This window comes from Kogia breviceps, chromosome 4 (assembly GCF_026419965.1).
Source record: "Kogia breviceps isolate mKogBre1 chromosome 4, mKogBre1 haplotype 1, whole genome shotgun sequence".
Taxonomy (NCBI): domain Eukaryota; kingdom Metazoa; phylum Chordata; class Mammalia; order Artiodactyla; family Physeteridae; genus Kogia; species Kogia breviceps.
The window spans coordinates 177,012,583-177,037,870 of NC_081313.1; the positions used below are offsets into that span (position 1 = coordinate 177,012,583).

Below are 25,288 nucleotides of genomic sequence, written 5' to 3' on the forward strand. Positions count from 1 at the left end.
CCCCGGCCGTGGATGCTGCCTCCACCAGGCTGTGCCCGGGTCTCGTGCTCCTGGGCATCGCGGGGTGCCTGTCACGGCCGAAGCATCTCACAGCCACCGCCTGGACCCAGAGCTGCCGTTGTCCGTTCAGAGCTGGTCTGAGCATTTCGTGGGCTCTGAGCATCTCTGGAGACGCCCGAGGCTCCTGTCTCCCAGCTCGTGGGGAGCACGGCCGGCAGGACAGGACGAGCTTGTTTTCCAGTCTGACGTTTGAGCGGCCACACGCACGTGGCCTCGGGTGGCCTCGGTGGGGGTGGGCGGCCCACATCTGCCCCTGGCTCTTGCCTGCGACCCTCTGCATCTGAGTCCTGGCGGGAAGGCGGAGGGAACGGCGCTCTCCCTCACAACTCAGAAGCACCAGAAAGAGCCAACGGACCGGCGGGGTTCACAGTCCCTAAAGCCTCATGTGGTTTCAACCGCATTTCGTTCTCTTACAAAGAAGGTACGTGGCTGGGCAGAGCTGGGGTGGGTGCAGGGACCCCCCGGCCCCATCCAACGGGGGGGCTCCCTCTGGGCTAGGGGAGGGGGTCCCTCTTCCCTCTGGTAAAGGAGGGGGCACGCTCTGCCTTCCCAGCACCCAGAGGCACCAGCGACATCAGGGTGGGGGTCAGAGCAGCACCTGCCTACCTGTCGGGAGACTCAGTGAGTTAACACCTGGAAGGCGGCGCGTTTGTCAGGGGACCACGCGAACACCTGGATGTGTAACACAGCAGGTCACAGGCGCCCCAGGAGGCTGGCGTCCCCCCGGGGCCAGGGCAGCGGGGCGGGGACGCAGCTGCACGGCCTCAGGCACAGCTGGGTGGGCTGGTGACGAGGAGCTCCAACTGTCGTGTGGCCACACCCCCTGCCCCGCGCCCTTCCCCGGGCTGGCAGCTCAGCCGCAGGTTGGGGTGAAGCAAGACAATTCCAGGTGACGGGGCCCTGGCGGATCTCCAGCCGTTACGCAGGAAGGCTGACACCCCGGGACCACGGGGGCGGCCTAAGTGGGAGGGGACCGGCCAGGGCGGGAGGACCTGGCGGCGTTCTCCGCACCCTGGCTTCGTCAGCGCTCCCCCTGGGGGCCACTGTAGCCACCTTGGCACTGGCACTGCCTCCAACTCTGTCCAGCTGGACTCACCGTCTGGGGCTTCCTCACCGGGAACAGAGCAGGCTACCTGGCTTGGGCTCTCTGTGCAGTCCATCCAACCACTGGTCTGAGCTGGTGCCCAGCGGTGGGAAGGTGCTGTCACTTGCCTGGGAGGTGTCCCCGCCTCCCTACATTCCCCAGCCCAGCCTCCGGGCAGGGGGAGCAGTGCACCCAGCAGGAGAGGTGACAGCGGCAGAGAGCACTGCTGTGATGTCTGGGCCCACATGGGAGGGACAGGGCATCACAGCCTGGTTGCCAGGCGGGCCCTGGGCCTGGCGTTCAGGCCTCCTAGTGCGGCAGAGGGTCCGAGGCTCCTCTCCTCCCCGCCCCCCAGCCCCGAAAGCACACTGCAGCACCAACCTTTGGGCAGGTGATCCTAAAACAAAACTCCAAAGAAGCGCCACTCCGGTCAGCTCATCTCAGACACGTTTATTGCTAGAATCAGGTCTTGAGCTCTAGGGCGGTTCCGACATATATCACAGTGAGGAAATGCTGCCATCATTGTAAAAATAATCGTCGGGTGGACTAAGGTCATGGTCACGATTAACGTGCACAGATCCCACAGAAATAGGAACATCTGCTCGACCGCTAACTTTACAAATAAGACTGGGCTCTACCCGGGAGTGACCTCGGGGCCCTGGTGAGATGTGCCCACGGTGCTGCCCAGCTGCTGGCACCACCCGGAAATCTCCTCGGCTGATACCCACGTGGCCTCGAGCCGCTGACCGCCCGAGGAACCCTCTGGGAGGGTCACAGCGGGTCTGCGGGCAGGGTTCGCAGCCCAGGAATGTCTCTTCGCGACAGGACAGGAACTTAAAAGTCAACTTTTCTAAAGTGCTCTGATGCGTCTCAGTACAAAACACAAACACTGATTACAGACGTGGCACAGATGACCTGGACGTGTCCTGGGGCAGGGAGGCTGCTGCTCTTTGCTGCTCGCTGGTGCCGCAGGCCCTTGGGCAAGGGCGAGGTGGGGGAGGTCCCCAGAGGGTCAGGAAACAGCTCGGGAGAGGTCCGGAACCACTGTCAGTTCCCTGTCACTGCTGGCTGTGTCACCTCCCACCTGGTGCCCGGGCTCCTGTTCCGCCAGGACTCAGTCTTCCCGCCAATGCTTCAGGAGGTACTGGGCTGTGGGTTCCACTGGGGAGCCTGGGGTGCAGGAAAAGGCCGGAATGCCCCGCCCCCCCCCCGCCTGGCACCCAAGCCCACACTTGGCCAGAGCTGGAACGTGGGTCTGACCCAGTTGCCACCCTGGGACTGTTCCTGGACATGCGACGCCATCCCCGACACCTACAGCCTCGCCTCGAGGCTGGACCGGTGGCCCTCTCCCTTCTCCTGGGTGTTTGTTGACAATAAGCTGCGACAGCTCACTGGACGTGAGGTGCCCGCGAGGCGGCCGTCTGTGCGCTCGCTGGCAACAGTCACCACCCAGGCCACGTGGGTCCCTCCAGCGTTCCGCCCCACTGCTCTTCGGCCCAGCATCTGCCCATGGGCTCGAGACACCAGCCCTAGGGGCTACCCCCCGACAGCCCTGGCACAACTGGCTCATCTCATGGGGATGGAGGACCCTCCACCGGGGGCTGGGACCCTCAGGTGTGTCCAGCCCCGGCTGAAGCTCTGGACTTGGCTTCCTGGGCGCCTGGTGTTCGAGAGGCCCACAGAACCACGCTGCCTTGCTGAGGCGCCTTGGGAAAGCACCGAGTTTGACAAGAGCAGGTTTTAAAAACCTCCACCAGATTAAAATGAGCTACGGTCAGTCCCTTCCAGGTCAGCCCCTTTCAGGACGAGTTTCTGCACCTGTAGGACCCGCCAGGCAAGCCATCAGCCAACCTCTCTGGCTGCCCAGCCCTGTGGCCCTGTCCCGGGAGAGCTGCGTGCCACCCCTGGCTGGGCTCATGTCTTGGCCTGGAGGTTCACCATGAACCCACGCATGGAAGTCAATTCTGCCTGATTCTGTGGACAGAGCCATCACCACTGGGCCCCTTCTGGTGCCGTAATGACTCGCCCCAGGGTCTCCTGGTGGCCATGGAGCCCAGCCTGGGCCAGCATCTCCTCAGGCCAGGGTCTGGCCTATTGTCATGCTCTAGGTGGAACCACCACAGTTGGTCACTACCTTGGAAACACAGCCTGGAGTCGGTCTCTCCTCTACCCAAATGGGGCGCTACGATGACAGCTCCATGGGTTAGCTTTGGTTCAACCTTCCGTTAAAAACTCTCCTTTCTGTATTAGAAAAAATAGGTTTACAAAGTTGCCCAGGCACCACTGCTAATCCTACAGAGAGCCTCAGGATGGCAGGCCAGCGCTGCCCCGGCCTGGTGGTGGTTGGCGGAGGCCTACTTGGGAAGGGGAGAGGGCCGGGGGTCGCGTCCCCAGAGGGCACGGATGGTGGCGGCACAGGGAGGGGTCTGAACCCCGAGCCACGCCCCCTAGAAGAAGATGACATCTTCCTTGCTGGCTTCTTCCTTGTCGAGTGGTGTGGAGGACGGGGCCACGGGTGAGAAGGATGCCCCCCAGGCCTTGAGGGTGAAGTACTCGTTGGGGACGTCAGCCGGCACCGGGGTCGGGGCTGGGAGGCAGGAGTCTGCAAGAGAGAGGGGGTTGTGGGTGTCAGCAGCTGCCAGGCACCGTGGGTGCCAGGGGGTGGGGGCGGGGTGCAGGCCGGCTCACCTGGGGGTGGCGTGGAGCTGCGCAGGACGGGACTCAGCGAGCGGCGGCTCCGAGAGGCGTTCTCCTCTTTGCCCATGAACTTGTTGAGAAGCAGTGGCTGCTTCAGGTCGAATGAGGCTGGAAGCGGGAGGAAGGCGCCGGCTGGGGTGCTCGGCTTCGCTCCAGGCGCAGGAGCGCTCTGAGGACCCGGGCCAGGGCCTCATCCCACTTCTTGCCCACACCTTCCCCAGCGCCCGTTCCCAGGGATAGATCCCACTCAGACGTTCGGCCCCAAATTCAGTGACAAAATCCAGGGCAGACACCCCTGCCCGACCACAGAAGGCCCTGGAGTCATTCAGCCTTTGGACCAGAGGCCCTGTGACCCTGCTGCCCAGTGGTCCTGGGACACAGGCCCTGCTCCCCAGGCATGTCCCAGGGACTCTCCCCCTGGGCTTCCCTACCAGGGACCACCGGCTGCAGGCTGCTCTGGTGCAAGGGCTGAGTGTGCCATCGGCGGAGCAAGGGCACCAGCAGAGCTGGCGGCACCTGGACCAGCGCAGGGCGGGGCTCAGTGGGGGAGCGGGAGCACAGATCACCGTGCAACGTCCTGCCCGACTTCCCGCGCCGCGCGACTAACCGCGCAAAGGTTTCCGAGGCTCGTTTCTGAATCACCAGCATGTTCCCTTGTCCCCGATCCCGGAGTGAGGGCCAAGGTGGGAACAGCAGCCGAGGTTTGATGTTTCCATTTTTTTGCTCTTTGAGATGAAGGACCTCCACGTGTGTGTGTGTGTGTGGGGGGGGGCAACCTCAGCTGCATCGCCAGCTGTGCCTTGGCGTCTCCTCCCGATGCCCCCTCCAGAGGCGAGGGGCCAGGCGGGCCCGGGGCAAGGTAGGGAGGGGGCTGCCGGGAGGCCCCGACTCACCTGAGCTCTCCGAGCGGTGGGAGCCCCGGCTCTTGCCGCCCTTGTCCTTGCCGCCCTTGGTGGAGGCGGCCAGCTTGGTGGGGATCTGCTGCTGCACGGCCGCCTGCCTCTGGATCTGGTTAGTGGCGCTAAGCAGCTGGATGGGCACGTCGCTCTTGGCTGGCCGACCCTCAGCCGGGGTGCTGTCCCTGCGGGTCACCTCGGGGCGCTCTGCGTACTCGGGCCCGGCACCAGACAGCAGCGAGCTCACCCGGGGCCCTGGCGCTTTAGCCAGGGCCGCGGGCCCTTCCAGCCCTTCCCCGTTGAAGCTGGGAGTGTGGCTGGGGGGCTGGGCCTGAAAGAGCGACAGAAGACACCAACGGTGGTTCCTCCGGGAAGCCCTTCCGTGTCCTGACAAGGAGCCACGCCCCGCAGATTCGCATGGCGCCCGGGTGGGGCGGGGTTTTGGGAGATATATGGACCCGGCCTGCCTGCCCGCCCAGCTCCCGGGTCAGGGGTGGCTTAACGGAAGCTTCTTAGCTGGGAGGGTCAGATCTGGGCAGAGGCTGACGCCGGCCCGACGGAGCTGCCATTTACCGCCTGTCCCCAAAACACAGCCACAGCCACGCATGTGCTCACGCACTCACAACTCATAGACGCGCCCGCGCCCACACGGGCCCAGGACGCACCCCCAGCGCTCACCTCCGCTAGCACCTCGGGCGGCAGCGCCCCGGCCGCCCCGGGCACCGTGTTCTGCTTCTTCACTCTGCGCAGCAGCTCCAGCCGCTCGCGCTCCCGCCCCACGGCGCGCTGGGCTTCGCGCAGCCGCTCCAGGTCGTGCTGGTAGGCCTCGCGCTGGCGCGCCAGCTCCTCGCGCTCCTGGCCCAGCTGCTCCTGCACCCGCAGTGCCTCGCTCTCGCGCTGCTGCAGCTGCGCCGAGGCCAGGGCCAGCTCCTGGCGCTGGCGCTCCCGCTCTCGCTCCCAGTGCTGCTGCTGCAGCCGCAGCTGGCCCTGCAGCCTCTGCACGCCCGCCAGCTCCTCCCGCTGCTTCTCGAAGTTGCGCTGCCGCTCCTGCTCCAGCAGCAGGTTCCCGCGCGTCGACTGCAGCCCGAACTGCTTCTCGCGCTCCTGGATGGCCGCCCTCTGCGTCTCCACGTAGCTGTCCTGCTGAGCGATGACCGCCTGGGGGAGGGGCGGGCCGGTGAGTGGCCGGCTTTAGGAAGGGCCCGGCCTTCCCCCAGACCGCAGCCTCAACCCGGAGAAGGGCACGTGCGGCCTGCCACGTTCCCCGAAAGCTGCGTACCTGGAGGCTGAGGAGCAGCTGGGACAGTGTCTGGATGCGCCGGACGAGCTGCTGAGAGAGGGAGAGGGACGTTGGCGCCCCGTGCCGGCCCAGGGTCGGGGGGGAGGACGCACAAACCCGCGCTTACCTCCGACTCCAGGAGGGCAGGCAGCCGGGGGCTGGGCTCAGCACCTGGTGCCTCCGCCTGTGGAAACACGGCATCACAGCACAGAGAGAGTCTAAGGGCCAATCCAACTCGAGCGGGAACCGCGTATTATCGCGAAGGCATCCCCTTAGCATGGGACCGACGAGTGCCAGCCTTGGTGTCTGGAAACTGAGGGCACAGGGTGGGGGCAGGGTGGCCTCCGGGAGGTGCGAGGGCGGCGGGCGGGCTGGGCCTGGCCGTGGGGCTGGGGTGGTAGGGGGTGGTTGTCGGAAGAGCCCAGGCCTCAGACCTCAGAGGTGGCCAGAGGCAGCCGGCCTCCAACTCTGACCCCAGCGCTTGGCAAGGGTGGGCCTTCTGAGTCAAAGAGGAGGGAACAGCCAGTGACCTCGGCATCCGGCCGCGGGGGCGGGGGAGGACACCTGTGCAGACGCTCGTGGTCCCCGCATGGTGGCTCTCACCTGTTGCTGAGGCCGCCGCCCTGAGCCCACCCCTCCCCTGCCTCCCACCCTGCCCTTGCCGGGGCCTGCGGGGAGAACCAGGAGGGTCACCCGGCCACACGTCAATCTGCACATTAACTACGAGTCACCGTCAATCGGGACGACGCTGCTCACTATTTGCCCTGAGACGGAAAAGCCAGGCAAGCCAAGCACGGGCTGTTCACCCTCGCTGACGATAATGAAAAGCACTGGGGCCGACTCTGTATGGAGCTCGGGAACATGCCAAGGGGGCAGCGTACCGCCTGCGGTGCTTCCTCGGAGGCCCCCGGGGCGTCGCCGAGCCTTGAGTCCGGGCTGCCCGCGGGGCCCTGCCAGTCTCGGAGGCTGGGGTTGCTGCTGCAGATGTTCTTCTGAAAACTGCCATCTGAAACCCCAAGCCAGGCGCGTGAGAGGCCGCAGGTCCCGAGGGGTCTGCATGCCCTGTTCCCCACCCTGCCCCCAGCCTGGGTAGGAATCGCGGCCGGGCTGCTGCCTTCCGACCTGGGCAGAAAGGGCGGCATCTGGGGCCCAGAGACCAGCGCAGGAACTGGCCTGGGTGCTGCTGTCAGAACGTGACTCACCACCCTTGGAAAGTTCCAGAACCCTGACCCTGGAGAGTTTATAGAAGGTTGAGGGGAATCAGCAGCAGAGATGCTGAACAGCAAACGTCTGGGCTTTGCCAAGGATGCTTTGTGAAGGGAACGTTTTAAGAAACTGCACATCCTCCTGAACCCGCCGACCTCCTGAGGTCCCCAGAAGCTCCAGCCCCGAGAGGAGGCGGCGCCACTCACTCTTGCTGGGGCTGCTGGCGCTGTCGTAGCCCCCGGAGGCCTCCACCCTCCGAGCTGGGGACAAGGAGCCGCCCCCATCATCCACCTGGCCGTTAGCGCTGCCCAGCTGCCTGCAGATCAGGCTCTGGATGTCCTCGACTGTGGAAGGAGATGGAGGGGAACCAAGTCACCCTGCGGCCCTGCCGTGGGCATCAGAGCAGGGCGCAGGGACCCGGGCCACGGCCTTGCAGGGTGTCGGTCACCCCCTCTGACTCTGTGCGCCCCCTATACAGGTACGGCACCCAGGATGTGCCAACCTGTATCTACACGAGGCCAGACCTCAGGGCGCTCCAGCCCCCGGGCCTGGTGCTGTGCTGGGCCCAGGAGGGAACTCGGTGTGGCCACTGCCCGTGTGCTGACGGTCATACAGAAGGTCAGGGGCCACGGGAGGTGGCCTTGGGGAAGCAGGGCTGGTCACACAAGGTGCTCGAGGACAGACGGGCTTTGGCCAGGTGAGGAGGTGGGGAGGCTATTCTAGGCCGAGGCACAGGACATGAGAGGGTCTCGGGAGCCCAAGAACAGTGATGCCTGGAGACATGGGAGGCATGGCCGGAGGGAGCAAGGCTGAGCAGGAGTACAGTCCAAGCGGGACCCCTCGGGCCTTTTCACTCTGATGGAAAATTCTGGAGGGCACGGCTGTGTCTGTCTTGCCTGCTGCTGAAAGAACACTGCTGGCCCTCCTGCCTGACTGCCCGGCAGGAGCACATGCCCTGGCCTAGCATGGGGCTCAGCAGCTGTGTGCAAGCTTCTAGGAGCTCCACAAGGACCCTGTCAGCTCCCGGAAGCAGGCCGCTTACCGGCCAGCGCCCTCCCGTGGCTGTGCAGCCAGGAGCCCCTGAAATGACCCACCAAATGTGTATGTGTGTATTTTTCTGGGGACAGCAGCATCAGTGACCCACTCATCAGAAAAGAGGAACCATCTCAGTCAATTTGAGACCCCCAGGTCCAGCACCGGGAGTGTTTGTTGAGTGAATAGGAGATGGTACTTTAAATCTGCGGCGAGAGGTCTGCACCCGACTGGGTCCAAGGACCTTCCAGCTCTTAGCAGAAGAGAGGCAGACAGAATCATGCGCCCGGACAGGGTGGCCTGTGGGCCCCACAGGGCTGTGTGCCCAGCCTGGGGTCTCCCAGGAGCCCACCAGGCAGCACAGGGAGGGCGGGCAGGCGCTCAGCGAGGGCTGGTGGCTACTTACTCTCACTCATGGCCGACTTGAGAATCAGCTCCCCCTGCAGGTTCTCGGGGGGCTCCCCTCCCCGGAAGAGGAGCCGAGCCGGGGCGAGGTCCTCGAGGCCGCTCATCTCAGCCATCTCCAGGTAGATGTGCTGCTTCTCACTGAGGCTCTGGGCGATCTGCTGGTCTTTAATGTTAAGTCGCTCTGCAAAGTGGCGATGGGCGTGGCGGTCGGCCTCCTCTGGGGTAGTTTCCCCCAGGAGCCGGTGTAAGGATGCCTCATAGGGCCAGGCGGGCCTCCGGGAACCCTGCTGATCCACGCCCTGCCCGGAGCCGGACCTCTCCCTTTGTCCAACATTCCCGACAGGCAGGCAAGGGTGTGGCCCTGTCTCCAGCTTGTTTCCCTCAATTATAAAAATCAAACACGGTGGGGGTATGGGGGGGGACCCTAACGGGCTGATTTTTATTAGTTTGGGACAAATTGAGAGCCTTATAAGAGTTAGTTTTCTAATCTTCTTACAAGTCTCTGGGTTTGATACTTTTTTTTGGGGGCCGCACCACGAGGCATGTGGGATCTTAGTTCCCTGACCAGGGGTTGAACCCGGGCCCCCTGCAATGGAAGCATGGAGACTTAACCACTGGACCACCAGGGAAGTCCCTATACCTTTTTTTTTGCTGCCATGACTACGAATTATTTTATTAGACTTTCTCACTGGTGATTGCTAGTATAAATATACACATCCCATTCAGCTAAATTATTGAGCTCTCTTACATTTCAAATAGTTTTCCAGTTGATTCTACAGGATTTCCTAGGCAGATAATCATGTCACCTGCAAAAAATAACTCTGCCACCTCCCTACCAGTCGTGATCTCTTACTTCCGCTTCTTCCCTTACTACCCTGGCCGGAACATCCAGGAGGAAGATACTAATGGTGAGAGTGGGGGGCTGGGGGGTCCTGGCTCGCTCCTGACTTTGGTGGGAGTGTCCCTGATGGCCCGGTGTGAAGGATGAGATTGGCTTTTGGTCCAAGATAATAAAGGAGATCTTGGTGAAGGAAACATCTATTTCTAATTCACTAAGGCTCTTGTCAGGAATGGGTGATGAGGAGACATTCCTGTACGATTCTGTGGAATCCATGGACATGCATCTGTGCAGGGCATGTATTTTATTACCCTCTGGCAGAAATAAGAGTTAGAACGGGACACACTGGGGAGGAGGTGAACCAGCCCCGAGGGACCGGCGGAGCCCTGACAACATGGGAACAGCCCTGAGGCTGAGTGGATGTGCCCCTACTTTCTAGATGTTGGCCTTCTACCACTATTTGCCACGTGGCCGACAGGCTCTTGGTGCTCCAGCCTGGTGTCAGGCCTGAGCCTCCGAGGTGGGAGAGCCGAGTTCAGGACACTGGCCCACCAGAGACCTCCAGGCTCCACGTAATATCAATTGGTGAGAGCTCTCCCAGAGATTTCCGTCTCAAGGCTAAGACCCAGCTCCACCCAATGGCTAGCGAGCTCTAGTGCTGGATGCCCCATGCCACACAACTAGCAAGACAGGAACACAACCCCACCCATTAGCAGAGAGGCTGTTCAAAAATCATACTAAGTTGACAGACACCCTGACACACACCACCAGATGCGGCCCTGCCCACCACAAAGACAAGATCCAGTCTCATCCACCAGAACACAGGCACCAGTCCCCTCCACCAGGAAGCCTACACAAGCCAGTGAACCAACCTTAGCCACTGGGGGCAGACACCCAAAACAACAGGAACTATGAACCTGCAGCCTGCGAAAAGGAGACCCCAAACACAGTAAGTTAAGCAAAATGAGAAGACAGAGAAATATGCAGCAGATGAAGGAGCAAGGTAAAAACCCACCAGACCAAACAAATGAAGAGGAAATAGGCAGTCTACCTGAAAAAGAATTCAGAATAATGTTAGTAAAGATGATCCAAAATCTTGGAAATAGAATGGAGAAAATACAAGAAACATTTAACAAGGACCTAGAAGAACTAAAGAGGAAACAAACAATGATGAACAACACAATAAATGAAATTAAAAATACTCTAGAAGGATTCAGTGGCAGAATAACTGAGGCAGAAGAATGGATAAGTGACCTGGAAGATAAAATATTGGAAATAACTACCACAGAGCAGAATAAACAGAAAAGAATGAAAAGAATTGAGGACAGTCTCAGAGACCTCTGGGACAACATTAAACACAACAACATTCGAATTATAGGGGTCCCAGAAGAAGAAGAGAAAACAAGGGACTGAGAAAATATTTGAAGAGATTATAGTTCAAAACTTCCCTAACATGGGAAAGGAAATAGTCAATCAAGTCCAGGCAGCACAGAGAGTCCCATACAGGATAAACCCAAGGAGAAACATGCCAAGACACATATTAATCAAACCATCAAAAATTAAATACAAAGAAAAAATATTAAAAGCAGCAAGGCAAAAGCAACAAATAACATACAAGGGAATCCCCATAATGTTAACAGCTGATCTTTCAGCAGAAACTCTACAAGCCAGAAGGGAGTGGCAGGACATATTTAAAGTGATGAAAGGGAAAAACCTGCAACCAAGATTACTCTACCCAACAAGGATCTCATTCACATTCGACGGAGAAATTAAAACCTTTACAGACAAGCAAAAGTTAAGAGAATTCAGCACCACCAAACCAGCTTTACAACAAATGCTAAAGGAACTTCTCTAGGCAGGAAACATAAGAGAAGGAAAAGACCTACAAAAACAAATCCAAAACAATTAAGAAAATGGTAATAGGAACATACATATCGATAATTACCTTAAATGTAAATGGATTAGATGTGCCAACCAAAAGACACAGACTGGCTGAATGGATATAAAAACAAGACCTGTATATATGCTGTCCACAAGAGACCCACTTCAGACCTAGGGACACATACAGACTGAAAGTGAGGGGATGGAAAAAGATATTCCATGCAAGTGGAAATCAAAAGGAAGTTGGAATAGCAATTCTTATGTCAGACAAAATAGACTTTAAAATAAGGACTATTACAAGAGACAAAGAAGGATACTACAAAATGATCAAGGGATCAATCCAAGAAGAAAATATAACAATTGTAAATATTTAGGCACCCAACATAGGAGCACCTCGATACATAAGGCAAGTACTAACAGCCATAAAAAGGGAAATTGACAGTAACACAATAATAGTAGGGGACTTTAACACCCCATTTTCACCAATGGACAGATCATCCAAAATGAAAACAAATAAGAAAACACAAGATGTTTTAATAATGACACATTAGACAAGATGGACTTAATTGATATTTATAGGACAGTCCATCCGAAAACAACAGAATATACTTTCTTCTCAAGCGCTCATGGAACATTCTCCAGGATAGATCATATATATCCTGGGTCACAAATCAAGCTTTGGTAAATTTAAGAAAATTGAAATTGTATCAGGTATCTTTTCCAACCACAACACTGTGAGACTAGATATCAATTAAATGAAAAAAACTCTAAAAAAATACAAACACATGGAGGCTAAATAATACACTACTAAATAACCAAGAGATCACTGAAGAAATCAAAGAGGAAATAAAAAAATACCTAGAAACAAATGACAATGAAAACACGATGACCCAAAACCTATGGGACACAGCAAAAGCAGTTCTAAGAGGGAGGTTTATATCAATACAGTCCTACCCCAAGAAACAAGAAAAATCTCAAATAAACAACCTAACGTTACACCTAAAGCAATTAGAGAAAGAAGAACAAAAAACCCCCAAAGTTAGCAGAAGGAAAGAAATCATAAAGATCAGATGGGAAGAAGTGAAAAAGAAATTAAGGAAACAATAGCAAAGATCAATAAAACTAAAATCTGGTTCAATGAGAAGATAAACAAAATTGACAAACCATTAGCCAGATTCATCAAGAAAAAAAAGAAGACTCAAATCAATAGAATTAGAAATGAAAAAGGAGAAGTAAAAACTGACACTGCAGAAATACAAAGGATCATGAGAGATTACTACAAGCTACTATATGCAAATAAAATTAACAACCTGGAAGAAACGGACAAATTCTTAGAAAAGCACAACCTTCCAGACTGAACCAGGAAGAAATAGAAAATATAAACAGACTAATCACAAGCACTGAAATTGAAACTGTGATTAAAAATCTTTCAACAAACAAAAGCCCAGGACCAGATGGCTTCACAGGCAGATTCTATCTTCTCTATCTTTAGAGAAGAGCTAATGCCTGTCCTTCTCAAAGTCTTCCAAAATATAGCAGAGGGAGGAACGCTCCCAAACTCATTCTACGAGGCCACCATCACCCTGATACCAAAACCAGACAAAGATGTCACACAAAAAAGAAAACTACAGGCCAATATCACTGATGAACATAGATGCAAAAATCCTCAACAGAATACTAGCAAACATAATCCAACAGCACATTAAATCATGATCAAGTGGGATTTATCCCAGGAATGCAAGGATTCTTCAATATATGCAAAACAATCATTGTGATACACCATATTAACAAACTGAAGGATAAAAATCATATAATCATCTCAATAGATGCAGAAAAAGCTTTTGACAAAATTCAGTACCCATTTATGATAAAAACTCTCCATAAAGTAGGCACAGAGGGAACCTACCTCAACATAATAAAAAGGCCATATATGACAAACCCACAGCCAACATCATTCTCAATGGTGAAAAACTGAAACCATTTCCTCTAAGATCAGGAACAAGACAAGGTTGCCCACTTTCATGACTATTATTCAATGTAGTTTTGGAAGTTTTAGCCACAGCAATCAAAGAAAAAGAAATAAAAAGAATCCAAATTGGAAAAGAAGAAGTAAAACTGTCACTGTTTGCCACTGACATGATACTATACACAGAGAATCCTAAAGATGCTACCAGAAAACTACTAGAGCTAATCAATGAATTTGGTAAAGTAGCAGGATACAAAATTAATGCACAGAAACCTCTTGCCTTCCCAACCTAAGTGTCCATCAACAGATGAATGGATAAAGAAGATGTGGCACATATATACAATGGAATATTACTCAGCCATAAAAAGAAATGAAACTGAGTTATTTATAATGAGGTGGATGGACCTGGAGTCTGTCATACAGAGTGAAGTAAGTCAGAAGGAGAAAAACAAATACCATATGCTAACACATATATATGGAATCTAAGGGAAAAAAATGTCATGAAGAGATTAGTGGTAGGACAGGAATAAAACACAGACTTACTAGAGCATGGACTTGAGGATATGGGGAGGGGGAAGGGTGGGCTGTGATGAAGTGGGAGAGTGGCAGGGACATATATACACTACCAAATGTAAATTAGATAGCTAGTGGGAAGCTGCCACGTAGCACAGGGAGATCACCTCTGTGCTTTGTGACCACCTAGAGGGGTGGGATAGGGAGGGTGGGAGAGAGGGTGATGCAAGAGGGAAGAGATATGGGAACATATGTATATGTATAACTGATTCACTTTGTTGTAAAGGAAAAACTAACACACTATTGTAAAACAGTTATACTCCAATAAAGATGTTAAAAAAAAAAAAAAAAGAAACCTCTTGCCTTCCTATATGCTAATGACGAAAAATCCGAAAGAGAAATTAAGGAAACACTCCCATTTACCACTGCAGCAAACAGAATAAAATACCTAGGAATAAACCTACCTAAGGAGACAAAAGGCCTGTATGCAGAAAACTACACAACACTGACGAAAGAAATTAAAGATGATACAAACAGATGGAGAGATGCACCATGTTCTTGGACTGGAAGAATCAACATTGTGAAAATGACTATACTACCCAAAGCAATCTACAGATTCAATGCAATCCCTATCAAACTACCAATGGTATTTTTCACAGAACTAGAACAAAAAATTTCACAATTTGTATGGAAACACAAAAGACCCCGAATAGCCAAAGCAAACTTGAGAAAGAGAAACGGAGCTAGAGGACAGGCTCCCTGACTTCAGACTATACTACAAAGCTACAGTAATCAATACAGTATGGTACTGGCACAAAAACAGAACTATAGATCAATGGAACAGGATAGAAAGCCCAGAGATAAACCTACACACAAATGGTCACCTTATCTTTGATAAAGGAGGCAAGAATATACAGTGGAGAAAAGACAGCCTCTTCAACAAGTGGTGCTGGGAAAACTGGAGAGCTACATGTAAAAGAATGAAATTAGAACACTTTCTAACACCATACACAAAAATAAACACAAAATGGATTAGAGACCTAAATGTAAGGCCAGACACTATAAAACTCTTAGAGGAAAACATAAGCAGAACACTCTATGACATAAATCACAACAAGATCCTTTTTGACCCACCTCCTAGAGTAATGGAAACAAAAACAAAAATAAACAAATGGGACCTAATGAAACTTAAAAGCTTTTGCAAAGGAAACCAAAACAAGATGAAAAGACAACCCTCAGAATGGGAGAAAATATTTGCAAACGAAGCAACAGACAAAGGATTAATCTCCAAAATATAAAAGCAGGTTGTGCAGCTCAATATCAAAAAAACCCAAACAACCCAATCCAAAAATGGGCAGAAGACCTAAATAGACATTACTCCAAAGAAGATATACAGATTGCCAACAAACAGGATGCTCAACATCACTAATCATTAAAGCAATGCAAATGGAAACTATAATGAGGTATCACCTCACACCCGTCAGAATGGCCATCATCAAAAAATCTACAAACAATAAATGCTGGAGAAGGTGTGGAGAAAAGGGAACCCTCTTGCACTGTTGGTGGGAATGTAAATTGATACAGCCACTATGGAGAACAGTACAGAGGTTCCTTAAAAAGCTAAAAACAGAACTACCACATGACTCTGCAATCCCACTACTGGGCATATACCCTGAGAAAACCATAATTCAAAAAGAGACATGTACCAAAATGTTCACTGCAGCACTGTTTACAATAGCCAGGACATGGAAGCAACCTAAGTGTCCATCAACAGATGAATGGATAAAGTAGATGTGGCACATATATACAATGGAATATTACTCAGCCATAAAAAGAAACGAAATTGAGTTATTTGTAGTGAGGTGGATGGACCCAGAGTCTGTTGTACAGAGTGAAGTAAGTCAGAAAGAGAAAAACAAATACCGTACGCTAACACATACATATGGAATCTAAAAAAAAAGAAAAAAAAGGTTCTAATGAACCTAGGGGCAGGACAGGAATAAAGATGCAGACGCACAGAATGGACTTCAGGACACAGTGGGGGAAGGGTAAGCTGGGACGAAGTGAGAGAGTGGCACGGACATACATACACTACCAAATGTAAAATGGATAGCTGGTGGGAAGCAGCCGCATAGCACAGGGAGATCAGCTCGGTGCTTTGTGACCACCTAAAGGGTAGGATAGGGAGGGTGGGAGGGAGACGTGAGAGGGAGGGGATATGGGGATATATGATTCACCTTGTTGTACAGCAGAAACTAACACAACATTGTAAAGAAATTATACTCCAGTAAAGATGTTAAAAAAAATTTAGAACAGGATGAAATGAATACTATGTTAACATTATACTTTCAGGGGTCAGTGGGATTTCTCTCCCTGATTTCTTTTGGACATTTTTATTCCTTAACACCCTCAAACTTGCACCTCTCCCCACAAAAAGAAATAAAATACATACTGCCTAATTTTATGTCCTTACTGCTCAAATGTTACCTGTGTTAAACACAAATATCACAGTGAGTGAGAGAGAGGAGGGGAGTTGACTGAGACCACAAAGTACTGAGATGGATTCTTGGCAATGACCTGGCTGAAATCTCACAGGAATCTGTTAAAACCGGGGAACAGAATAAGCACGATGTGGTCCATCCATACGATGGAATATTATTCAGCCTTAAAAAGGAAAGAGATTCTGCCACAGGGATGAACCTTGAAAACATCACGCTTGGTGAAATAAGCCAGTCACAAAGCGACAGATATCGCCATTTATACGAGGTGTCTGGAATAAGTAAATTCATAGACAGATAGGCAGCAGGACAGAAGTTCCCAGCTGCTGGAGATGGGGAAAGCACGGGAGTGACTACTACTGGGGATGGGGTTTCTTTCTGGGGTGATGAAAACAGCCTAAAACTGACTGCGATGGTTGTACATCCTTTTGGTATATACTAAAAGCCACTGCATGGCACACTTTAAATGGGTGGCTGGTAAGGTATGTGAATTTTTTTTTTTTTTTTTTTTGTGGTATGCGGGCCTCTCACTGCCGTGGCCTCTCCCGTTGCGGAGCACAGGCTCCGGACGCGCAGGCTCAGCAGCCATGGCTCACGGGCTTAGTTGCTCCGCGGCATGTGGGATCTTCCCGGACCAGGGCACGAACCCGTGACCCCTGCATCGGCAGGCGGATTCTCAACCACTGCGCCACCAGGGAAGCCCGGTATGTGAATTTTTGAGCCCTTCTCGAGCGAGGACAGAGGGAGCAACCCTAGCGCCCCACCCCCCTTTCCCACACGCCCTCTGGAAGATTGCTACCCCAAGGCAAATGGCCCACAGAACCGCAGGACGTGGGACAGCCCACAGCAGCCAAACTCCTGGTCCCTTGGGCGGTTCTTCACTCCATGGCCAGTTTTGATGGGATAGAACAGAAAGGCCGCTGCCGGGCCCAGGAGGGCTCTCGGGGCCAAGTCACCAGACAGGGGCCATGCCGTGGGTGCGGAGGTCACACTGACCCCATCCCCCCCACCCCGCCCTTACCTTGGAAGTCCCTCAGCCTCACGGCGCGGGCCTCGATCAGCTTCCTCTCCTCCTCGGCTTCGCTGTAGGGGCCCTCCTCCTCGTCCGGGCAGCTGCAGGGAGAGGGGACAGATGGGCGAGCACGCTCCATGGACTGGCTGCCTCTGAAACAGCACTGAGGTCTGCCTGCAGATCTGGCTGCAAAGAGCATCTCTGATGTGCTGATTTCGCTTGTAAACGGTCAACCGTGCAGGATAGAAACACAGCCGTCGGCAAGCATCCGGTCTCAAAGTGTCAGGACGTAACCGGCCACAGGTTTTAAATGTCTGGTGCAACTCGCGGGGGGTGGGGGGGGGAGGAGGAGACAGAGCAGCTCATTCCCTGGGGACCTCCCAGCTACAGGAGGCTGCAAGGCCAGCAGAGCCGCAAGTTGAGTACTGAGGGGGCTCTGAGAAGCTTCCAGGCATAAAGAGAGGAAGCAGCGGGCTGGGCACGGGGGCCGGACACCGTCCGTCGGTGGACCAGGAGCCAGGCACAGCTCAGAGCCACGGGGCTGGGGTCCTGAGGGGTTCCCTGGTCCGAGGAGGAAGGACAGCCCCCCGTGTCAGGTGGACAGCCCACCAATACAGAAGGTTAGAGCTGCGGGCGCCGCATCCTCCAGCCACAGACGTCTGGGCCTCTTTAGCCACTGTCGGAAGGGGCTGAATGGCGTCTTCTGTCTGCCCTTAGGTGAGGGGACGGACAGAGCACCCAGGTGGAATGACAGGGAGGGGAAAAGCGAAGGGGTCTTCTGCCTGCGACCCCCAGCACCCTCACAGGCGCTCCAAGGTCTCTGCTGATTTGCCAGCCACCAAAGCCAGGGGCACAGCTGTCGGTGGAGGGAAGGCCCACCCGGGCCCCTCTCACCTCTCCACGGCCCTTCGGATGTGAGCCATCCAGGTGTTCCTGTCCTCCTTGGAGCTGGTGTAGATCTCGTACATCTCAGGCCCGTGCAGGGAGGCGCTGATCAGAAACATGGCTTTCTCCTCGTTGGCCACCTCCCTCACGATGAGCTTTTGCAGCGAGATGATGGGGTGCTTGGAGTCCTGCACGGGTGGGACGGGGCGGGGAGGGTCACCCTGTAGCTGCTGCAGCCCCACAGCCGTGGAGCCATGAGCCGGCGGAGAAGGGGACTGGGGGGGAGCGGGGGAGGCGTGCACCCTGCTTAGCCTCCAACAATTCAAAGCAGAAAGATTTTGCCACCCGGGGGAAATGGTGGACACTATCGCAACAATACCCTCACATCCTTTTCATGTGCCTGTTCAACGTGCTTAAAAAATGTTTTATAATTGCTAATGCACGTACACCGTATAAAACTCACAAGATACAAGAGCAGGCAGTCTGTGATGACAAATAAATCCTCCTCCCAACCCTGTGCCCCAAACACCCAGAGCCAGCCAGTATTCCCAATCTGTGGTGTGTCTGACAAGAGACAATGCTCTGACCGACCAGTAAAATGCACAACTTTAACTGGTTGTTATGGGCTATACTGCATTTCCCCCCCACCCCCCACTAAATCCAGATGCCGAGGTCCTAGCCTCAGAATGTGATGGTATTTGGAGACAGGGTCTTTAAAGAGGTGATTAAGTTAAAGCGAGGTCATGAGGGTGGGCCCTCACCCAACAGGACTGCTGTCTTTCTGAGGAGAGGCAATCAGGACACACACGCACACACGCACACACACAGAGCGCGAGCAGGGGAGGCCGTGGGGAGCAGACAGCACAGCAGATCATAGATGTCGCATCACCCTCGTGAGCGAACACACAGCACACATGAGGTGGGCTGGCGTCGGGGCGAGACCACCCTTTGGCAAGACAGCGTGACCTATTTCTGGAAACTTCCTGAGAAGCTAGTTTAAGTCCCTGGGAAAGGGGCGAGACTCTGGAGTTGAGTGACAAAGGCCACCTTCCTCTCCAGGTGAACCCAGAGGCAAACGGGTTCGCTGAGCCCCTCCGCAGCAGGTACCCATGGGTCACCCAGGCGAGCAGGGGCGGAGGCCGGGTCCCCGGTGGACGTGGGCCGGGTGGGATGGGCGGAATCCCAGCCTGACTCCGAGTCCTCCGTCCGCACGGAGCTCCCGGCCAGCTCGGCTCCCGGGATGCGTCTGTTCTGGGACCCGCGTGCCGTGAGGCTAACGCGGTCGTAGCTCCCGGGGCAGAGGCTGCCTGAGCGCCCATCCTCAGCGATGCGCTAGCTCCCCGGAAAGGAGGGACAGGCTCTCCCGGCGAGGTTGCCCGGGCCTCCGAGAGCCCGGGCGCCTGTGAGGGGAAGGGCCACGGAAGCACAGAGCCCGGGCAGAACTGGGCAAGATGTTGGCGTGACCCTGAAGCCGCCTCAGGCCACCGGACAGGAGCCCATTCTTGGCAAATTCTACTCCTGCCTTGCTGGCACCTTCTGGCCCTGGGACGACGGGGTAACATGTGGATGTGCTCTTCTAGCCTCCTTGCTCTTGTGCTGTCCCCCTTCCCTGGCAGTGGGGCGGTCCCCCCTCCCCGGCCCGTGCAGGCAGCTTTCGAGCGGCCCTTTCTGCGAAGGGACGGGACACATACCACAGAAGCAAAGACGTATTTTTGATCCTTTTCTTGTAGCAGCAGAAGCACATCCGTCAACAGGACAGCAAGGACATCTAAGGGGAGAATGCAGAAGGAAACATCTTACAGGGTCCCACCGGGCAGAAGCGGAATCCCAGGCCGGCACCACAGCCCGTGGGCACCCTTCAACCTGACCCCACCCCATCACCCTCCTGGTTTCAGATTTTTTTTTTTTTTTTGCGGTACGCGGGCCTCTCACTGTTGTGGCCTCTCCCGTTGCGGAGCACAGGCTCCGGACGCGCAGGCTCAGCGGCCATGGCTCACGGGCCGAGCCGCCCCGCAGTATGCGGGATCTTCCCGGACCGGGGCACGAACCCGCGTCCCCTGTATCGGCAGGTGGACTCTCAGCCACTGCGCCACCAGGGAAGCCCCTGGTTTAAGCTTTTAACGCTGAGCCCCTGGACGCTCGTGACCTGCTTCCTGCCATAGCAAAACTCTCATGCCCACATGCCCGAGCTTCCTGGTGGCGGCAGGCTCGGAGCCTTGTCCCTGTAGGGACATGGTGCGGTGGCCCGCCCGGCAGAGCTGGTGCACGTGGGTGCTAATCCCGAGCTGTGTTTCCAACAGGAGCGCTCGCGCTGCGGGAAACGAAAATACCGCCTCCTTGGGGAGCTTGTTGAGACACCCCATCCCAATCAGACGCCCTCTCCTCACGGAACTCTCTCGCGCCGCAGCCTGCTGGGCTCCTCTAAAGCACTTACTGTGCTTTTCACTGTTTTTGTGCTTACTTCTCTTCTGCCCACCAACTGGAGCCCCACGTGGGCAGGGGCCTCTGCCACCCATCTCGGTGCCTGGCATGCAGGGGGTGCTCAACTGTAAACTGTATCTTTTGGCTGCTCACCTGCTCAAATTAAGAACAAGCACATCCTGTCGTCTGGCTACCTGCGACACCCCCCAAAGATCTTTAAGAGGCTGATGCCAGTGGACAGGTTAGGATGTTTCTAGAGGCTCATGAAATGGATAAGAAACTCGGGGATGAGGCCTGGGCGCTCTCTGGTCTGGAACCACACCACGATCTTGAAAGTAGGGCGTGGAGCTCACCCCGAACAGCGGGTGGGATGCTGGGGGCCACAGAGGTCCGTGGCCCAGGTGGCATCCTCTAGCCCACTGGGGCCCATGACTGTTGTTTAGAACCCTGGGGCCTCTGCTAAATCTGGGGTGTCCTGATACCCCAGGTTTCTGTTCAGGAGTCAATGACTCGGCGTGCCCTCTTCACCCAGCGGCCTTCCCTGTGTGCACCACACCATCTCAACCATCGGACACAGAGGGTGCTGGTACGACCACCTCCACCTCGTTCCTGCTCTACTTCTGTGCTCGACCTGACTCAGCAGGTAACCTCCCTTCAGCCACGAAGCAGCCAGGCTGCAGTGGCTCTGTGCCAGCTGGTGCCCGTCAATCCAAAATAGTGCTCACTCATCCAAGAAGGTACCCAAGACTCCAAGGTGGTGGCACCGACCCAGGATGGCGTCCACCACTCCAAGGTGGCGCCACTGATCCAAGATGGCACCCACCGATCCAAGATGGCACCCACCACTCCAAGATGGCACCACTGATCCAAGATGGCACCCACCACTCCAAGATGGCGCCACTGATCCAAGATGGCACCCACCACTTCAAGATGGCGCCACTGATCCAAGATGGCACCCACCACTTCAAGATGGTGCCACTGATCCAAGGTGGCACCCACCGCTCCAAGATGGCGCCACTGATCCAAGATGGCACCCACCACTTCAAGATGGCGCCACTGATCCAAGATGGCACCCACCACTTCAAGATGGTGTCACTGATCTGAGATGGCACCCACCAACCCAGGATGGCGTCCAGCAGAGGTGACTGGAGCGGGACTTTACCTTTTAGGCGCCCGGACGTGGTCTTCCAGCACAGCGTGCCCTCCAGGTGGAGCTGCCGCCGCAGCATGTCCTCCTTAAGGAAGATCAGCCCGTTCTTGAGCTTGCCGGAGGACTTGAGGTCCATCTTCCCCACGATCTCCCTGAGGCGCTGGCCTTTCTCACACTCGCTGACCCTGGTGTCCACTTGCGAGATGATGCCTTTGATGAGGTTCAGGGCCTGGATCAGGTCTTTGTGGTCCTCGGAGTCAGCTGCCACACACAGCAGAGTTAGCGCTTTCCTTGGTCTGCGTCCATGAACACGACGGAGGCGGACAGGCTACGGGGTCGAGGAGGTGTGTCCCGAGGCCACTACTCAGAGGACCCTCGAGAATCACCTTTCAACTCAAATTTCCTGAGATGTAAACGCTTCTCCAAAGTAAACGTGACAGCCCAGCGTTTGGTTTTCACCAAGACAGAGCTTCTGTCGAATGCAGAAGCTGAGGTGCAAATCAAGCGGCAAAAACAGCCCCTGCATAACTCCGCCGGCCATTCCTCGGTAAACAGACTCTCCTCTGCCCTCCAGCTCTCCACAAAAGACTCCCTCCACCTCCGACCATTAGCAAGAGCTGGCTCCTCCCACTCCAAGGGCTCCGCTTGGCTCCTCCCACTCCAAGGGCTCCACTTTCAGGGCAGGGGAACTTTGTGCATTCTCCCACCACCCAAATCCCCTGGAGATAACGGAGGTGCGGTCAGCACTGCCCTGGCCTCCGGGAACCCCTGGCTGGGCTACATACCCGTTCTCTCTGCCCTCCATGGCACCAGGCATGTGACATGGAGGTCACCTCTGGGCCTGTGTGGGTCACCCAGGGGTGACCTTAGCAAGGGCACTACCTGTGTCTTTTCATCCACTCTCCAATACTGACTGAGGGCTGCTCCAGCCCAGACTGTGCGGGGACTGGGGGGTAACGGCAGGCGAGACCAGGCACCCTGGCTGGAAACCCTAGCAACCAGCACAGTGGATTCTGCAAGGTGGCAGCTCAGTTAGTGACTGCTGAGCCCAGCTGCCTCTGGAGAACCAGGGACAGATCGCAGAGTGGATTATCTAACCCACTATTAGAATAGGGGGTGGGGAGACAGAGACCCTCCTCCCCACCAAGCACCTAAGGGCAAGACAGGAGAACTACCGCACCTTCTGTGTTCTGAATAACACGCTCCACCAGCACGGGGTACTTGGTTATGCGCTGGGTGACCAGAAGGATACACTCCTGCACGCCGAGCCGCCTCACAATGGAGAAGTTGCCGATTCTCTATGAAACACGGAGAAAACAAAGCCATGCTGCGTGGGTGTCTAATCTCCCGCCACATCAGTTCATGGTCGGATAGCAAGTGATATCCAGTTCACGGTCCCTTTTTGGCTTACGGGGACCTTTTCCTTGACGCTTTGCAGGTACTTGAAAGCAGGGACTGCCTGCTGTATACAGAAAGGACACAAAGGCAGAGGCAGCCTCACCTGCTATAAAATGTGGGCTCCCGCAGAACCCATTAGGAAGAAACCAGCCGGGGTGGGCGGGAGGGAGTGGGGGGTGGTTATGGGAATCGCCTGGAGAGCTGGCCACGTGCCCACGCGCATGCGCAGACCCTAACCCTGCTGATGGCCGTTAGGACCCTCCAGAGGCGTCTGGGCCGGTGCTCTCTGAACTGGCTCCCTGGCGGCTGCCGGTGCACCCTTCTGGCTAAGAGCCTAAGAAGTGGTCACCTGAAGTCACTTTTTTCCCCCAGCCACATCATGTGGCTTGTGGGATCTTAGTTCCCTGACCAGGGATTGAACCTGGGCCCGCGGCAGTGAAAGCGCCAAGTCCTAACCACTGGACTCAGGCCCCCAAACGACCCTCTCCTTTTCACATCTATTCAACTGCCGGGATAATGGGGTGAAAGTTTTTTAGAATTTTTTTCTTTTTTTGGCCACACCTCGTGGCGTGCAGGATCTTAGTTCCCCGACCAGGGATCGGACCCGTGCCCCCTGCAGTGGAAGCACGGGGTCTTAACCACTGGACCGCCAGGCAAGTTCCCGGGGGTGAAATTTAACAACCCTGAATCCCTAACTCTAGACCTTTAGTTGCTGGATAGCACTTCAGGGCAGAGTCCTTGGGGTATAGGCTGCAGGTGTGGAGCTGTTGTGGGGTACAGTGGGCCAGGGCTGCCGCAGGGCACATGCTGACCAGGCGCCCAGCAGCCTTGACCCAGAGGCGCCTCCCAGGATGCGGGGCGGAGGGGTCCTGCCCGACCACCGACTCAGCTCCTGGGCCCTGAGCACTTGCTCACTGCTGGGTGGAAAGAAGACGGGTATGGGTCATTCCACGGGCTGCGGGGGATGAATGGGGACCAGACGGGGGAGGAGGTGACGAAAGGACAAAGGCTGAGAGGAAGGCAGGCTGTGCACCTGCCGGAGCATCGGAGGCAGAGCTGGTGGGGAGGCACCTTGCGAGGACACTCGTGTCCCCTGAACGGTCTGAGGACCCATGGCCATCCACTGAGGGCCATCTCAGGGGCCACCCTGCTGCAGCAGGAACAAAACCCTAGGCCTGCTTTGCTTTACACCCGGGGATTCTCCAGAGCTTTCACCACTGTGTTCTGAATGAGTTTGTGGTTAAAAATGAGACAGAACCTTGAAAAAAATCACTGCCTTATAACAAGTCGTTTATAATCCCAAGTTCTCCAAAAGACTACACAGTTCTTTGGGGGTGGGGGGTGGGTAGTGGGGAACAACCCATTGCAAAGAGGATACTTCTTTTTTTTTTTTAATTTTGAAATTTTTTGGCCGTACCGTGCAGCACGCGGGATCTCAGTTCCCTGATCAGGGATCAAATCCGTGCCCCCTGCATTGGAAGCGTGGATTCTTAACCACTGGACTGCCGGGGAAGTCCTGAGGATATGTTTTTAATTAAAAATAAATAAACACCTCTTTTTTTTTTTTTTTTTTACCTTGATCAAGTTTTGAAATTTCTTATTTTGCTGCAGTAGCAACTTGTAGTGACTGACGGCTTCGTTGTGGCCGCTACAAAAGACACCGTATTTTTCTTTCATTCTCTCCCCGTTTTCACCTGAAAACTGAAGAGAGGCCGTGGAGGCGTTACTAGAAGGAAACACAAAAACTGCCAGGGAATGTTTTCACCTCATTCGCCTGACTCTGCTAAAACGCAGATTGACTTGACTTGGGATTTTTCACTTTCTTGTCTGGCTCGCTGGCACCCAAACAGAGAAATGCTTCAGTACGTGGTGTCTCAGCACAAGGTACCGAAAGGGAAAAGGAGAAAATGTCTACACATCACAGGTGCTTGTAAAACATCCCGAAACCCAAGAAGGAAAAATAAATTTAAGTGGAAGAATGTTAGAAAAATTCAAAAGCGAACGGCGTCTTCTCACGCATCCCAGTTAGCTGACTTGGGATGCTTCGGGCACTCCAAGGGCAGA

The 25,288-nt window shown here is 54.8% G+C and overlaps 1 protein-coding gene across 3 annotated transcripts in view; it reads right to left on the minus strand.

The window, feature by feature from the left end:
- Positions 1-1,569: 1,569 nt before the first annotated feature.
- Positions 1,570-25,288, minus strand: part of ARHGEF18 (Rho/Rac guanine nucleotide exchange factor 18) — a 62,932-nt gene continuing 39,213 nt past the window's right edge. For 2 of the 3 annotated variants that reach the window (XM_067032990.1, XM_059062606.2), the window contains 15 exons: positions 24,800-24,925; positions 23,007-23,124; positions 21,839-22,087; positions 19,947-20,023; positions 18,265-18,443; positions 17,380-17,471; positions 8,661-8,843; positions 7,429-7,566; positions 6,898-7,022; positions 6,144-6,200; positions 6,017-6,064; positions 5,416-5,895; positions 4,735-5,068; positions 3,833-3,949; positions 1,570-3,746 (listed from right to left, as the gene is read on the minus strand). In XM_067032990.1, coding sequence (XP_066889091.1) covers positions 3,592-3,746; positions 3,833-3,949; positions 4,735-5,068; positions 5,416-5,895; positions 6,017-6,064; positions 6,144-6,200; positions 6,898-7,022; positions 7,429-7,566; positions 8,661-8,843; positions 17,380-17,471; positions 18,265-18,443; positions 19,947-20,023; positions 21,839-22,087; positions 23,007-23,124; positions 24,800-24,925 — 2,478 coding nt within the window. In that variant the 3' untranslated portion in view covers positions 1,570-3,591. Of the gene's footprint in view, positions 3,747-3,832; positions 3,950-4,734; positions 5,069-5,415; positions 5,896-6,016; positions 6,068-6,143; positions 6,201-6,897; positions 7,023-7,428; positions 7,567-8,660; positions 8,844-17,379; positions 17,472-18,264; positions 18,444-19,946; positions 20,024-21,838; positions 22,088-23,006; positions 23,125-24,799; positions 24,926-25,288 lie in introns of all 3 variants that reach the window. The other variant, XM_059062607.2, reaches the window with a different exon arrangement.